A 17,163-nucleotide genomic window follows, 5' to 3' on the forward strand; every position below is an offset into this window, starting at 1 on the left:
ATTAAACATGTGCAATTCTTCTACACATTTTTCTACAGTTATCATGCTGCACAAGAAAAATGAGATCAAAAAAGGAAAACAAAATAAAAAAGAAAACAAAATGAAAACAACAACAAAAAGAGTGAAAATGCTATATTGTGATCCACACTCAGTTCCCACAGTCTTCTCTCTGGGTGTAGATGTCTTTGTTCATCACAAGATAATTGGAACTGGCCTGAGTATCTTGTTGAAAAGAGCCATGTCCATCAGAATTGATCATCGTATACTTTGTTGTTGCCATGTATAATAATCTCCTGGTTCTTCTCATTTCACTTAGCATCAGTTCATGTAAGTCTCTCCAGACCCTTCTGAAATCATCTTGCTGTTGACCTGATTTTTCTTGTGCAACATGATAAATGTGGAAATATGTATAGAAGAAGTATATGTTTAACTTATATTGGATTACTTGCTCCTAGAGAAGGGGGTGGGGAGAAGGAAAGAAGAAAAAGTTCAAACACAAAGTTCTGCAAGAGTGAATGCTGAAAACTATCTTTGAAAATATTGTAAAAATAAAAATCTATTATTTAAAAATAGGTATGAACAAATAAAAATTTAAAAATAGAATAACTTTCCCCTTCCCTACTACAGATTATAATGCATATTACATAACAAAGGCTTTCATTTTAGAGTAAACATTTTATGAGTTGGGATTAACAAAAGCACTTGTACTGGAATATTTATTTTAGAGAAATTTTTGTAATCAAATCAACAGAACAATGTTATTGTGTGATATATAAACAATTTTGTTATATGGAACCCTTGTTTTTAATGGCATCCTAATGCTATTTTATTTTTTCATTCAAATAGTATTTTACTCATCAAAGAAGCATGAATTCTTTAAAAATTAATGTTTTTATAATGCCTACTAGGTGGCAAATCCCTAAGTTAAGCACTGGGAATACAAAGGAAAAAAAATTCTTTAAAGATGTTATAGTATATTGGGGGAGTGACAAGTACAACAAAAAGTTAATGCAAAAACATACAAAATAAATAAAAATAATTTTTCTTGGAAGGAAAAGGCACTAGCAATGGTAGGATCAGAATGGGCTTTCTGTAGGAAGTGGTGGTTTAATTGAGCTTTGAAAGATTCTATGGAATCTAAGAGATGGAAAAAATAAGAGTGAACTCATTCCAAGTATGGGGACTAACCTGTGCAAAGGCTCAAAGACAAAAGATGGAGCAAGAAAGGTGGATGTAATCTAAGTGGGAATGTTAGGAATTATATGTTAAAATCCCATAAAGGTAACATAGAGACAGTATGTGAAGAAATCTAGATGTCAAATGAAGGAATCAGTATTTATTAATCATAGTCAATAAGAAACCACATATGGTTTTTGAACGGGGAAGTGACATGGTCAGATGGCTGCTTTAGGTAGATCCTTTTTTTCAGAGAGGTGATAAAGAGACTGGAGAAGGAATAGCCTAAATGAATGGGAGCTCATAGCTCAAAAGATGATGAGGGCTTGAATTAGAGCACAGTGGCTGTTTGACTAGGGAAAAGGAAATTATGAAAAAGATGGGGAAAAGGTAAGATCAACAAATCCTGGTAGCTGTTTATAGGGAGAAGTTAGGAAGTTAAGAAGAGGAGAGATTTTGGCAGAAAAAGTACAGTCCTATTTTGGATATATAGTGATATTGAACAGGACTTCATCATAGAGAATAGGGTTTTATATATATATATATATATATATATATATATATATATATATATATATATATGCATATATATATATATATATATACACCTATCTATACACATATGTGTATATCTATATGTGTATGTGTATATATTTATAAACATAACTTGAGTAATCTGTGTATATAGAGAATCAAAGAGAATTGCTGAAATTTAATTCATACTAAATGATGTTATTTCTTTGGTCTTCTAATCAATGAGAAGAATTATGTTTCTAGTTCTGAATCAATGATTCTATGAGTTTAAGCTTTCCTATGTAGGCTATTATGAGTTAAATATTTGCCTGCCTTTATTATGGCAAGGGAAAAATCTCAATGTCTCAAAGATATAAAAAATCAGATAATCTGTAGTTTATCTTTTTAAGCAAATATATCGTGTACCTTATAAACCTCAAAGAAAGAACTACCCCGAATCTTCATTCTAAGAGCAGTCACTGAATGAATAGTTTTGAAATTCCTCTGCTAAGGCACAATTACAAATGAATGAATAAATCAATAAGCATTGTATATGTGTGTGTGTGCGCGCGCGCGCGCGCGCATGTGCTAGGTATTTAGTTGAGCACTGAGAGCACAAAAAAAAAAAGACAGTTCTTTTCCTCAAAGAACTTACAATCTAATGGAGGAGACAATACGCAATCAAATATATACAGAGCAAGCTGTGTATAGCACAAATAGGAGATAATCAATAGAGGGAAAGCACTGGAAATCTTCCTTAAATGCAATGCTTTTTATTGAAGACAAAATTTTCATCATACTAAAGATGTGGATATGGTAGGTGAATACACACACACACACACACACACACACACACACACACACACACACACACATAATCTATAATAAAGGACATGATAACAAATAAAATATAATAGCACTTTACTAACAGGGCAATTTTTTCCTTCAGAAAATTATAATACACAAGATAAATAGAAATTATGATTCTGTACCTTTTGTAATTGCTCAAAAATGTATGATAAGGTTCTTGGAATGATGCCTCTATCACTGTAACGCTCAGCTCCCCCAGTGATTGTGAAAGTCTTGCCACTACCGGTTTGTCCATATGCAAAGATGGTGCCATTATAGCCAGCCAGAACACTGAAATGGATAACATTATAATGAATAATGAAGCTTCCATATCCAAATGTCAATGCAATTTAAAAGCATTAGTCTAGAATTCTATATCACAGAACCATCAATCTTATCAAATAATGTTGAAAAACTCATAATTGGAACTATATATCCAATATATGTCAAAGTATTCAGATATCTGGAACCTTAATTAACCCAAGAATATTTATAGCTAGCTCCAAAGAAAGGAAGGTATAGTGATTTCCAGTCAAATGGAAATCTCTTGCCATCTTTAGCAAAATGGAATATTGATGGAAACGCTGTAAATAGGATTAAAATTAATTTCTTCCATTTGGCACACCATAGGTAATCCAGATGCTTGGTACAAAGCTTAGCCACTGCCAGTACAGCCTTGTAGAGAGCATTCTCTCTTGTGCCTATTTAGCATCACATCTCTCTTTGCTCAATGACCAGTTATAAACCCTGCAACAATTTAGAGAAATTCAGGCAAAAAGCCTTAAGTTATGGGGATGCAAAAATAAACAAATTCAATTAAGATAGAAATTTATGATTGCCATATGAATTCTGGAAAGCTTAAATATTGATTGAGACAAATAGAAAGTTTTCCTCATTCTAAATAGTGAAGACAAAGACCCAAGTACAAACAAAAAATACGTTTTTATTCATTCATTTGTTTATTTTGTTCTATTATGTGTCTATTAGTATAAAATGTACTGGGGCTGGGAAAGAGATTATGAAAGCACTGGAGTACGCTGCGCACAAATTTAAGAAGCTTACATACCGTACAATTGGAAAAGCAAAATAAAAACACAAAACTAAAAGACAATTATAAAACAATAAATAGGCCAAAAGAACAATATAAGGGATGGGATGCAAGAAGCATGTCATGCACATAGATGATTACAACATTTCAGGACTGTTGTCAGAATCAAATGAGGTTAATATTTATATAGCACTTAGTACAGAGCCTAGCACATAGTAGATCCTATATAAATGCTTGGTGGTTGATGTCATTGACAGGTAGCATAATGTTGCATAAAGCAGACATTCAGAATAAGGAGATTTGCGTGCACATCCTACCTTACTTCTTGTGAGACTGAGCCTCAGTTTTCTCATCCATAAAATAGATTTAATAGCTACACTACATATTTCAAAAGATTATTATAAGAGCTCTTCAAATAAGATATTATTTGAATAACATTAATAGTATTAGAACAGTATAGAGAGAAACATTTAGAGTAGCAGAAGTCATTGGAGGCAAATAATGGAAAATAAGAGATATAGTCAAGGGTATATTATGAAGATATTGGAGACTAGATAGTGGAGTTTGGAATTAAAAAAATAGCAAATGGTAGGGAGGAAAAGTGGAGAGAGAATAAAGTAAATAGTATACAGGACGGAACAGGAGAAAATACACAAGGAGGCAAAGAAAAGATGGACAATCATGAAAATAGTGTCTTCTATTATATGTGCTCTCTTGAAATGGAAATGAATTCTATAAAAAAGAATAATTAGAAGGATGAAAAAATAGAGTCAGAAAAAAAGCAAAAGGAGTGCTGTAGTAAAACCATGTATTAAAAAAAAGAAATATAGCTCTATTAGAAGAACAGAGAAACAAGAAAATTCTAGAGATTTTTTTTGAAAAAAGATGGAGAAGGCTTGTTGATAAATTGACTAATGAGGATCAAAAGAATTTAATAAATTAGCATTCTGACCAAAACCAAGATATAAAATAAGAAAATGTGAATGAGGCTCCTAAATCACATATTAAATTGGTGATGATGCTTTCACTAATATATGATACACTTTGACATTAATTCTATACTGTCTATGCCTACAAACATTTGTTCCAAATGGTTTAGACATGGATATCCTCAAAAGCAAAGAACTAAACCAGATCAACTCAAGTCCAGTTCAACTCCATGTTTCTATATTCTATTGTGGTATATTCTAATTGGAAATCCTGCTGTGGAAATGTGGGTAGGGCATATGGCCAACTACAATCAATGCAAGCCAAACTGATGGCTCTCTTCAGAAACAGGATGCCAAAGAAGTTCAGAGAATATACTGTTTTCATAAACCTTTAAAATACATTTTAATGTAATAAAATGCATACAAATTTGTATATTTTTCATCATTACAGCCTTAATTAAGCACTTTGAACAAAGATTAAACTGTTGGCTGCTGAAGAGAGAGGTTACACATACTGTGATCTGATAAAAAAACATTTAAGGAAAAAAAACACATTCTTAAATGAAAGCAGGTTGAGAAGGACACCAAATACAGCTTCATTGGAGATGAATGCTGGATTAGGAGTCAGAGGACTTAAGTTCAAGTCTCAGCTCTGATATTTACTATATGTTGGACAAGTTATTTCATCTCTCTGGTCAAAAGTTACTCATCTGTAAAATGAGAAGGTTGGACTCTATGACCTCTAGGATTCCTTCTAGCTCTTAATCTATTATTTTATGCTATTCCAAATCTTGAAATAACAATAGCAGAAAGAAGGGGATGAATAGTTTTTAAATACCTCTCACATAACTTCTAAGTTTTAAAGTCTGACTGGGAATGTCAGTTAGAGATACTAGTCCCTATTAAATTCCATAATTTTATTTAAGAAACAAAAAACATGAAATCTCAATCTTTAAGTATTTCATAAAATTTCAAAAAAAATTCATAAAAAACAATTTAAGAATGTGTCCACTTAGAAGGATCTACTAGAAATCTTCATGATGTTCTTTTCATTTTTATATTTCTCAGTGTTCTGTTTACTAATTTATATCATTATTTCAAACCAACAATCTGGAGAGACATAAATATCAAGGTAATATTTAATTGAGAGTTTCTAAGATAAACCTGAGTAATCTTGTTACATATTTCAGGGCTTCTGATCCATGAATTCAACTAGTTGATGCAGGGAAATGTCCTTAAATAACATCTTTTATAATTTCCTAGCTCCTGATGGATCTATCCTTTATTAATGCTCTGAATAAGAAATTTACATTTGGGAACACAACAAATATGTGAACTTTCAAATAGAAGAGGATGATCTTTTCTGATCATCTACCATTTATAAAGATGAGTTTCCATTCTATTCCAAACATCCAGATTTAAAAAGCAAATGCTAAATTATCCCTTTATGAAATAATATGCATATATTTATAATATTTTAACAGAAATTGCTGCTGCTGCTTTGGAGAATAACATTTAAATTCATCAACAACATAATTATTCCCAGATGAACATCAATCAGAAGCAAAAAATAAAAACAAAATAATAGCACAGAAACAATTTTGCCTTATCCTGTGAGATACACATATCTTGGGTAATTTAGTTAGGCCAGTTCGTGCAGGATTAGTAATGTGTAGCATTTTGATTTATAGGAATGTAGAGATAGTTAGGAAATAAGCTTTCATCAGCTGATTCTTCACTTTTTTCCTGTCAATTTTTTTCCATTTTTCTGACATTCATATATCCCTGGCCACCCTCTTCAATATGAAATCACAGACAAACAGAATTTTGGGGTTGGAAGAAATCTTAGTCAATATCTAGACCTATCCATATCTGAAAGAGATTATCTATTAAAAATAACAGAGAAAAAGTTATCTAGCCTCTATCTGACAACCCCTAATGAGAGGAAACCCACAACCTCCCAATTCAGCCCATTCCACTTTGGGATAAATAATTGTTAAGAAATGTGTTGTTTTCTAACATCACAAGTGTGAATTCAATTAATCTGGTTTTTTTTAATTCTGAATTTAAATACCTACTTGTTTTTCACAAAGTAGGATAAAAAGAGGATTAAATCCATGAATCTCTATTATATAATTTCCTTTTTTAAAGTATATAATAAATTTAACATGTAATTTTCAAATTTATATTGTTTGATTCTTTCTGACCTGTATTTGTTATCATTTATCACAAGTCTCTTTCTTTTCCAGTCTATCTTCATTCAGCTGTGAAAACAATCTTCCTAAAGCACAATCTAACCATATCACTCTTTCTAGTTAATAAACTCCAGTGGCTCCTTATCATTGTCAAAATTAAGTATAAAATCCTTTGATATTCAAAGTCTTTCACTGCCTGATTTTCTACTATCTATCTATATCTATATATCTATATATCTATATATCTATATATCTATATATCTATATATATCTATATATATATATCTATATATATCTATATATATATATATATATATATATATCATCTTCCTAAACTTTATACCTCATTTTTGCTCTGTGATCTAGTAACACTGGTCTTGCTCTTCTTCACAAAAGATACTTCTTCTCTGGGCATTATCTTGGGATGCCCCTATGTCCAGAATATTTTATCTCCTAATCCCAACCTCCTGGCTTCCTTCAAGTCGCAGCTAAAATCCCAACTTCCACAGAAACCCTTTTCTGATCCCCATCAATTCTAGTGCCTTACCTATATTATTTCTAAATAATTCTGTATATTGTTGTTATTTTTATAGAATTATGTGGATATTGTGTTTCCCTTTAGACTAAGCTCTGTGACAGCAGGGACTATCTTTTAACTTTCCTTGTATCACCAGTATTTAGCACAGTTGTTTGCAATACTATTTTTATTGACTGAATGAGAGTAAGTTGTGGTTGTAGCATCCACAGGAGCCATTGTCAGACTATATATCCATGAGGGCAGCTTTCTAGGGTGATGGCTATAAGCACTATTATTCTCAAGGCTCTTGAGTTCAAGTTTCTGGGCTGTTGCCATTAGAGTCTGCAAGGACATGACAGTGAAAATGGTAGTTTGGCTTGCTTGGCACATGCTCAGAGTACCTTGGTACTTCAGGTAGGTTGGCTTTCCTGCCTATGGGAAGGGAACTGCTTCTCTGCAATTGCTTCCCTGGATGGCTGGGCTGGAAGCAGGTCTGGTGGTTTTGGGAGAACTTGCTATTTGTAGGGTTTTTAGGCCTGACATCTTAGGCTGCCTCCATTAGGGTTTGAGGGAGGGTCTTCTGCTTCTCTCATCACACAGCCTAGACCCCAATTATCAATTCTTTTTTTTTCTGTCCTTTTAAACTTCACTTTATAATTTGCCCTAGAAAACTGAAGCTTGTTTTTCTTGCAACTAGTCCCCTCTACCTATCCTTTAAAAGTTTTCTTCCTTTCATCCCTGTTTTGCCTATATACCTGTTGAATTTGAGATATTTATACATTATTTTTGTACATGTATGTTAAATTCTCTTTTCCCCAATTTAATGAGATGACAGCTCCCCTACCTCTTCTCTACCTTTATATATACTCTTTTGGCATGCCACAATTATCAGAAATAGTAAGTTCTTCCCCTTCTTCCCATTTCCCCCTTAAGATAGTCCCTTCTCCTTCTTTCTTTTATATTACCTTAAAATGAAATAGTACAAAGATACCCCTAAAGTTCCATATTTGTTTTTCTCTTATCCCTCTGTACTTCACAAAGAAAGTAGAATTCTGAAGGATCACATCTCTTTCCCTCTTTAAGCCCTTGATCAAGATTTAGTCCCTTTCAAATGCTCAAATGTACTTACCTTTCTAGGTTATTTTTATCTCATGTTTGAGTTTCAAAGATTCAACTCAGTTCTTTTCTTTATATCAGCAATGCTTGAAAGTATTCTAATTATATTCATGGTTCATTTTTTTTTTTTACCCCTGAAAGATCATACTTTTTTCAGTTAAGTTATTATTGGTTGTAAATTTTTTTTCTTTTGGAATATTGTATTCCCAGATTTTTTATAATTGCAACATAACCTCATGCAATCCTGAGGTTCCTTGGCATTTGAAATTATTCTTTCTAGTTGTTTGTAGTATTTTTTTTTCTTTGACCCAAAAGCCCTGAATTTTGGGCTAAAACATTTTTGAGTGTTTTCAACTTACTATTTCTTTCAGATAGTTTTCTTTTATAATTTCTTCAAATATAGTATTCAGATTTTTTTGCTTGGTTACAGTTTCCAAAAAGTCTGTTTCTTAAATTATCTTTCCAGGTGAGCTGTTTTTTGATGTTAGGCATTGGGCCTGGAGTCAAAAAACTCTAAGTTCAAATCCTTTCTCAGACATTAAGTAGTGTGTTACTCTATTTCACTTAAATCACTCTGTTTATCTTCATTTCCTTAAATGTAAAATGAGAATAACAAAATCTATCTTACCAGGGTTGTTATGAGGATTAAACAAGATATTAAATGAGGATATTACAAGATATCTCATAAAAGGCTTAGCATACTGCCGGATTAATTATTTTTTCTAATATTTCTTGTTGTTTCACTTAATCTTTAAGCTCTATTTATTCTGGATTTTTCCAGAAAGGGCTGAGCCAAAATGGTGGAGTAAAGTCAGGAAGCTGCTTGAGCTCTCCTAGTTTCCCTTGAAACCACATGAAATCAAGCTTCTGAACAGAGTCTGATCAAATGAAACCACTCTCCAGCACAAGATAGATTGGAAAAACTTCAAGAAAGGTCAGTCTCATTGGGGTGAAAAGGGTTTTCAGCCCGGGTCAGACAGACTCTGGGAAAGCTAGTGAGAAGGTCTTAATCACAGATGATCAGCAACTGAGACTCTTGGTCCTGGCTCAGTACAGGAGCTCCAGTTCCAGTTCAGAAGCACACTCTGGGAAACCAGGGTATTTCCTGAAAAGAGCAGGCAAAGATATCCTCTTAAACATAATGGTCCCCTGTGCTCTAAGACAAGGCTCAGAACTGCACAGGAAGCTTAGGACAGCAACATCTTTACTGCAGGAGCAGAACTAAACCATAAAAGTTAAAAAAGAGGAAATACCCCCCCCTAAAAAGAGGAAAGAAAATGAACAAGAAACAGAAAAGAACCTTGACCATAGAAAGCTACACTAAAAAAACTTCAAAAAGCAAATTAGAGATGTAGAAGAAAAATGAGAAAAGGAATGAGAAGTATGCATGAGAGTCAACAGTTTGAAAATTGTCTGAAGAAAACTACTTAAACAGTAGAATAAACCAAATGGAAAAAAGGATTACAAAAGATAACAGAACAAAATCACACATTAAAAACCAGAAGAGGGCAAATGGAAGCTAATAACTTTGTGAGACTGTAAGAATCAAACTAAAAAAAAAAAAAAAAAGGAAAAAAAGGAAGAAAATGCAAAATACCTAATTGGCAAAACAACTGACCTGGAAAACCTATCCAGAAGAGACAACTGAAAAATTATTGGCCTATCTGAAGGCTATAACTAAAGAAAGAACCTGGATAGCATTCTACAAGAAGTCACTAATGAAAACTCCTCAATATTCTAGAAACAGAGGGGAAAATTATCATTGAAAGAATCCATCAATCACCTCTGGAAAGAGATCCCCACAAGGAAAACCCCAAGGAACATGGTTGCAAAACTCCAAAACTATAATCTCAAGGAAAAAAAAAATATTACTAGCAGCTAGACAAAAACAATTCAAATATCAAGGAGCAAAAGTCAGGATTACCCAGGATCTGGCAGCTTAAAGGATAAATAAAAGGATCGGAGAGCCTAGAATATCATATTCCAGAAGACAAAGCATCTGGGATTACAACCAAGAATTAGCTACCTAGCAATATTGAGCATCATCTTTCGGGGGGAGGAAGGGGAAAGGAGAAAGATCTTCAATGAAGTAAGAGACTTTCAATCATTTCTATTGAAAAAAAACTAAACAGAAAATTCAATCTACAAAAACAGGACTCAAAAGAAATATAGAAAGGTAAACAAGGGGAAAACATATATTTAAAAGTTGAACTCTATCTCTAGATGGGAAAATAATATCTGTAACAAGAAGTGTATGTTATTGTGGAAAAGGAGGGAATCACATGGACTGAGGGTGTGGTTGTGAATGGACTCTGATGTGAAGAGAGCAAAGAAAAAGACATTAAAGGATGTACTGGAAAAGGAGAAAAGGGGAGGTATAATGGGACAATTAATTAACATGAAGAGGTGCAAAAGTTCAAAATGGAGAGAAAGAAGCTGGGGGGATGAGCATTGTCTGAAGCTTGATGTCATCAGTTTTGACTTTAATAGGGAATAATTTAATCATTCAATTGGATATAGAAACTTATCCAACCCTATAAAGAAGAAGAAAAAGAAAGAGGAAAAGAAGAGGGAGGGACAGGATAGAAGAGAAGGCAGAAACTCTAAAAAAAAAAAAAAAAAAGTAAGAGAAGGGGTGAAGGGTTGATAAAATATAAGGTAGTAGGTGGGATGGAGAGAACAAAAGTTTATACAGGGGAGAAAATAAAATGGAAAGAAATACAGAGCTGGTAATCATAACTGTTAATGTGAATGGGATGAACTCTCTCATAAAACAGAAGTCAATAGCAGAGTGGAGTAAAAAACAGAATAAAAACAAGAAACACATTTGACACAGAGAGACATATACAGAGTAAAGGTAAAAAGCTGGAACAGAATTTATTATGTTGAAGTTGAAATTTTAAAAAGCAGGGGTAGCAAGTCTGATCTAAAATAAAGCAAAAGTAAAAATAGATCTTATTGAAACAGTTAAGGAGGGAAAATAAACCTTAATAAAGAGTATTATGAATAATGAAGTAATAACAATGCTAAATGTGTATGCACCAAGTAATAGAGTAGTTAAATTCTAGAGATTTTAAGCCATTTGGAGGAAGTTACAGGAAGAAATAGATAGCAAAACTATTCTAGTATGGCACCTCAACCTTCTCTCACAATAAGAAATATCTAACTACAAAATAAACAAGAAAGAAATTAAGGAGGTTAATAGGATCCTCGAAAACCTAGATAAACTAGACCTTTGGAGAAAATTGAATAGTCAGAAAGGAATATGCCTTTTTCTCAGCAGTACATGGCACCTTTGCAAAAACTGACTATGTATTAGGGCATAAAAACCTTACAATCAAAAGCAAAAAGGCAGAAATAGTAAAGAATTTCTTTTCAGACTACAATGAAATAAAAATCATATTCAATAAAGTACCAAGGAAAGATAAGACTAAACACCAATTGGAAATTAAATAATCTAATTCTAACAAATAATGAGACAACATACAAAACTTATGGGATGCAGCCAAAGCAGTTTTTAGGGGAAATTTTATATCTCTAAGTAGCTACATAAATAAAATAGAGAAAGAAGAAATCAATTAATTGGGCATGTAACTAAAAAAAATCTAGAAAAAGAACAAATTAAAACCCCCAATTAAATACCAAATTAGAAATTTTGAAACTCAAAGGAGAGATTAATAAAATTGAAACTAAGAAAACTACTGAACTAATAAATAGAACTAAGAGTTGATTTTATGAAAAAAAAATAACAAAATAGATTAACCTTTGGTTAATTTGATCAGAAAAAAGAAAGAAAAAAATTCACCAGCATCAAAAATGAAAGGGATGAACTTATCACCTTATAAAGGAATTAAAGAAATGATCAGGGGCTATTTTGTCCAACTCTTTAAACAAGTCTGACAATCTAACCAAAACAGATGAATACTTATAAAAATATAAGTTGCTCAGGTTAACAGAGGAGGAAAGAAAATTCTTAATCACATTTTAGAAAAAGAAATTGAACAAGGCTTTCATGAACTACTCTTAGAAAAAAATTACAGGGCCAGATGGATTCACAAGTGAATTCTATCAAACATTTAAAGAACAATTAATTCCAGTACTATGCAAACTATTTGGAAAAATAGGTAAAGGAGGAGTCTTGCCAAATTCCTTCTATGACACAAATATGACACTGATATCTAAACCAGGAAGAGCTAAAACACAGGAAAAATTTATAAACCAAGTTCTCTAATGAATATTGATGCAAAATTTTTAAATAAAATATTAGCAAAGATTTTACAGTAACTTATCAGCAGGATAATAACACTATAAACAAGTGGGATTTATGCCAGGAATGCGACTGGTTCAATATCAGGAAAACTATTATCATAATCGACCATATCTTTAACAAAATTAACAGAAGTCATATGATAATCTTAATAGATGCAGAAAAAGCTTTTAACAAAATATAGCACCCATTTCTATTAAAAATACTAGACAGAATATGGATAAAGGGAGCTTTCTTTAAAATAATATGCAGTATCTATCTAAAAGCTACAGCAAGCATTATTTGTAATGAAAAGAAGCTGGCTGCATTCCTAATAAGATTAGGAGTGAAACAAGGATGCCCATTATCACCACTATTATTCAACACTACTAGAAATTCTGGCGTTAGCAATAAGAAAAGAAAAAGAAATGAAAGGAATTAGAGCAGGCAATAAGGAAATGAAACTATCACTCTTTGCAGATCATACAAAATCTTCTGGAAACAATTCCCAGGTTTATCAAAGTTGAAGGATATAAAATAAACCTACACAAATCATCAGCATTTCTATATATTACTGACAAAGCCCATCAGCAAGAGATAGAAAAATTCCTTTTAAAATTACTGTAGACAAAATAAAATACTTGAGGGTCTACTTGCCAAGACAAACCTAAAAACTATATGAAAATTATATTCAAAACAGTTCTCACACAAATAAAGTAAGATTGAAACAATTGGAAAAATATTGATTGTTTATAGCTAATAAAATAAAAATGGCAATTCTGCTTAAATTAATCTACTTGTTCTAGTGCCATACCAATCAAACTGGCAAAACATTATTTTATAGAAGAAGAAAATATAATAACAAAATTCATCTGGAAGAACAAAAGGTTAAGAATATCAAGGGAATCAATGGGGAAAAAACAACAAAGGATGGTGACTTAGCAGTACCAAAACTAAAACTCTATTATAAAGCATCAGGCATCAAAGCCATTTGATACTGGCTAAGAAATAGAGCGGTATATCAGTGGAATAGATTAGCTACACGACATAATAATCAAGGCATATAGTAATCTAGTATTTGATAAATCCCCAAATGCCAGCTTCTGGAATAAGAACTCACTATTTGACAAAAATTGATGTGAAAACTGGAAAATAATATGTCAGAAACTTGGCATAGACCTACATGTCACACCCTATGCCAAAATATATTCAAAATGGAAACATGATTTCGGCATAAAGGAGGATACCACAAACAAATTAGGAGAACAAGGAATAACTTACCTATCAGATCTTTGGAGAAGGGAGAAATTTATGACCAGAGAAGAACTAGAAAACATTATGAAAGGCAAAAAGGATAGTTTTAATTACATTAAATTAAAAAGGATTTGCACAAATGAAACCAACAGAAACAAGATTAAAAGGGAAGTAAGTACAAAGCTGGGAAAAAATCCTTACTGCCAGTATTTCTGATAAAGGTCTTATTTCTAAAATATATAAAGGACTGTGTCGAATTTATAATACAAGTCATTTTCCAATTGATAAATGGTCAAAAGATATGAACAGTTTTCAGATGGTGAAATTAAAGTCATTTATAGTTATATGAAAAATGCTCTAAATTACTATTGACTAAAGAAATGTAAATTAAAACAACTTTGATGTACCACTTCATACCTCCCAGATTGGCTAAGATGACAGGAAAAGATAATGATAGATATTGAAGGGAGTGTGGGAAAATTGAGACACGGATACATTGTTGGCAGTTTTGAAATGATCTAAACATTCTGGAGAGCAATCTAGAACTATGCCCAAGGGGTTATAAAATAGTACATACCCTTTCATCGATCAGTGCCATTACTGGGTCTGTATCAAAAGGAAACGTAAAGGGGGGAAAAGGACCCACATTTGCGAAAATGTTCATAGCAGCAGTTTTTGTGGTAGCAAAGAATTAGAAAAGATGTGGATACCCATCAATTGGAGACTGGATAAACAAGTTACAGCATATGAAGGTAAGGGAATGTTATTGTTCTTTTAAAAATGATGAACAACCTGATTATAGAAAGGCATAAAAAGATTTATTTGAATTGATAATGAGAGAAACAAATAATCTCCTTAGTTCTTTTTCCTGGATGCAGATGGTATTTTCTGTCCAAAGTCTAATAAGATTGCTTTGGATCACTGAACTACTGAGAAGAACCAAGCCTTTCATAGTTGATCATCACACATTCTTGCTGTTATTGTGTACATTGTTTATCTCTTCCACGGATTTTCTCTTTTGCTCTGATTTTTCTTTCCCAACATGATTCATAAAGGAATGTATATAAAAAAATAAATAAAATTATTACAATAAAAAATAGTGATTATGTTGCTCCTTATGTACCTCCAATTCTCAGAACAGTGCATTAGATGTAGTAGGTGTTTAATAAATATATGTTGAATTTTAAATAAATTCAATGTATGAAAAATATTGAATAAAATATTTAAATAAATTCAATGTTCTATGTTTAAACATGTTCTATTTATTCCATTCTATTTTTTAAAAGAGTTTGATACTTGGGTAATATTTTCTATCTCCTAAAGTCTTTATATTTCTTGCAATTTTTCTCAAAAAGCTCTAATTATATTTTAAAACTAATTTCATATCTGCCAGCCACTCTTGGGGTCTTTGTGGCCTGGTTATTCCTTTTCCCCTAACTATCTATAATTGTGGATTTACTACTTCTCCCAAAATTACCTCTTGGGGTTGTTTTAACCAAGAGTATTTCTTTATTGATGTTGTGCCAGGGTACAAAGGTAGGCCCTGTTTGGTCCTCTCCTCCCTGTAATCTACATCTATTGCCACAACCACTATCATTCCAAACAAGACGAATGGGATGAAGTTTGATTTATGATTCTGTCTTTGGGTGGCCTGATACAAGTCTGAATCTCATTTCTGCCTTCTCTGTCTGAGATGCTCAGCCAAAAGAAGTTTTTATCTCCTTGCTCCTCCCCCTTAATAGTCTTAGAATATCAGAGATCTTGCTGGCTCTCAGCCCTCCTTTAGATCTTCTCTACTCTTCAGGCTGATATGTTGCACTGGTCCCATCCTCTTTTGTGGCTCCAGTAAAAACACTAGAGGATCCCAGGTATGCACACACTGCCTACTGTTGTTTACATGTTCAGTGATCTACTATATGGCCCTAAAAGAGTGTTCTGTGCCAGGTACAGTTCCAAGCCAATCCAATTATTTAAGCTTAGGATTGGAATGCAATAAAAATTTGAGGTCATAAAATTCAATAAAAATAGATTTACTTGAAATAAGGTTAAAAGGATATAATTTATTAAAAGTAGACTGTGTTCTTCTCTACTTCTACATTCTTTATAAAAGCAACACTGGGTCAAAAAGACTACCCATGATGTAGTTGGAATTCTACTAAACCTACAGAAGTGATGTTACAGGAGTATCCATTCAGAAGTGAAAGGAATCTTGGAATATTGTTGAAGCAGACACTCTCCTTTAGAGGAAAAGTTCTTGAAGTATATAGAAGTCCAGTAGACATCAGTAAACTGAGTAGACTCAGTATGTCCAAAATAGAATTATTTTTCTCCCAAAACAATAAAAAAACAAAGAAAACTCTCTCTTCCAAATTTTTCTGTTACTGTTGTGACCATCACCATCTTCCCTATTCCTCAAGCTCACAATATAGGTGCCATTCTCAACATCTCACCCATCTCCTCCAATATCCAATCTGCTGTCAAGGCCTTCAATTTCATCTTTGCACTATCTCTTTTTTTAATTAAAGCTTTTTATTTTTTAAATGTATACATGGATAATTTTCAACATTGATCCTTACAAAACCTTATGTTCTAAATTTTTTTCCCTCTCTTCTCCCATTCTCTCCCCATGACAGCAAGTAATCCAATATATCTTAAACATGTGCAGTTCTTCCATACATATTTTCACAATTATCATGCTGCATAAGAGAAATTATATAAAAAAAGGAAAAAATGAGAAAGAAAATGTAATACAAGCAAACAACAACAAAAAGAGTGAAAATACTAGGCTGTGATCCACACTCAGTTCCCACAGTCCTCTCTCTGAGTAGCTCTCTACATCACAAGTTATCTTGGGTTTTGGTAATTAGATTTTTTTCCCCTTCCCTATTTAGTCCATCTTTTTTTTTCTTTACAAAATTAGAATAATTAATTCTTTCATCTCATATAATTTTCAAATGATTTCTTGATAAACTATAGAAAAACATAATTTGATAAAGATTATTTGGATTCAATTGCAACTATTTGACAATGCCTTTAAACCCAAATCACCCTGGCTATGGATGACAGGCCAGTAAAAGATCACAAGGCAAACTTCACTTGCTCTTTGTTTATGCTTTGAAGGCTCAGAGTGATTGTAAGTAGTAATTGTTCCTTTTCTGGGCAGAAGGATTTATTCTTTTGAGAAGACAAATTAGGCCATCTTTTTCAAAACTTCTGATCTAACCATTAATCATTGAATGGGTGCCTCAGGCAAATGAGACCTCTGAAAGATCTTAGTTAAAAAATTAGCAGTTCTCCCACTGCATGCTGGGCCAGTCACC

At 32.6% G+C, this 17,163-nt stretch overlaps 1 protein-coding gene across 7 annotated transcripts in view; it reads right to left on the reverse strand.

Annotated features, from left to right (window-relative positions):
• Positions 1-17,163, reverse strand: part of KIF6 (kinesin family member 6) — a 463,312-nt gene that overhangs the window by 362,881 nt on the left and 83,268 nt on the right. For all 7 annotated transcript variants that reach the window (XM_051996888.1, XM_051996884.1, XM_051996886.1 and 4 more), the window contains exon 4: positions 2,682-2,829. In XM_051996888.1, coding sequence (XP_051852848.1) covers positions 2,682-2,829 — 148 coding nt within the window. The remainder of the gene's footprint in view (positions 1-2,681; positions 2,830-17,163) is intronic.

This window comes from Antechinus flavipes, chromosome 4 (assembly GCF_016432865.1).
Source record: "Antechinus flavipes isolate AdamAnt ecotype Samford, QLD, Australia chromosome 4, AdamAnt_v2, whole genome shotgun sequence".
NCBI classification, from domain to species: domain Eukaryota; kingdom Metazoa; phylum Chordata; class Mammalia; order Dasyuromorphia; family Dasyuridae; genus Antechinus; species Antechinus flavipes.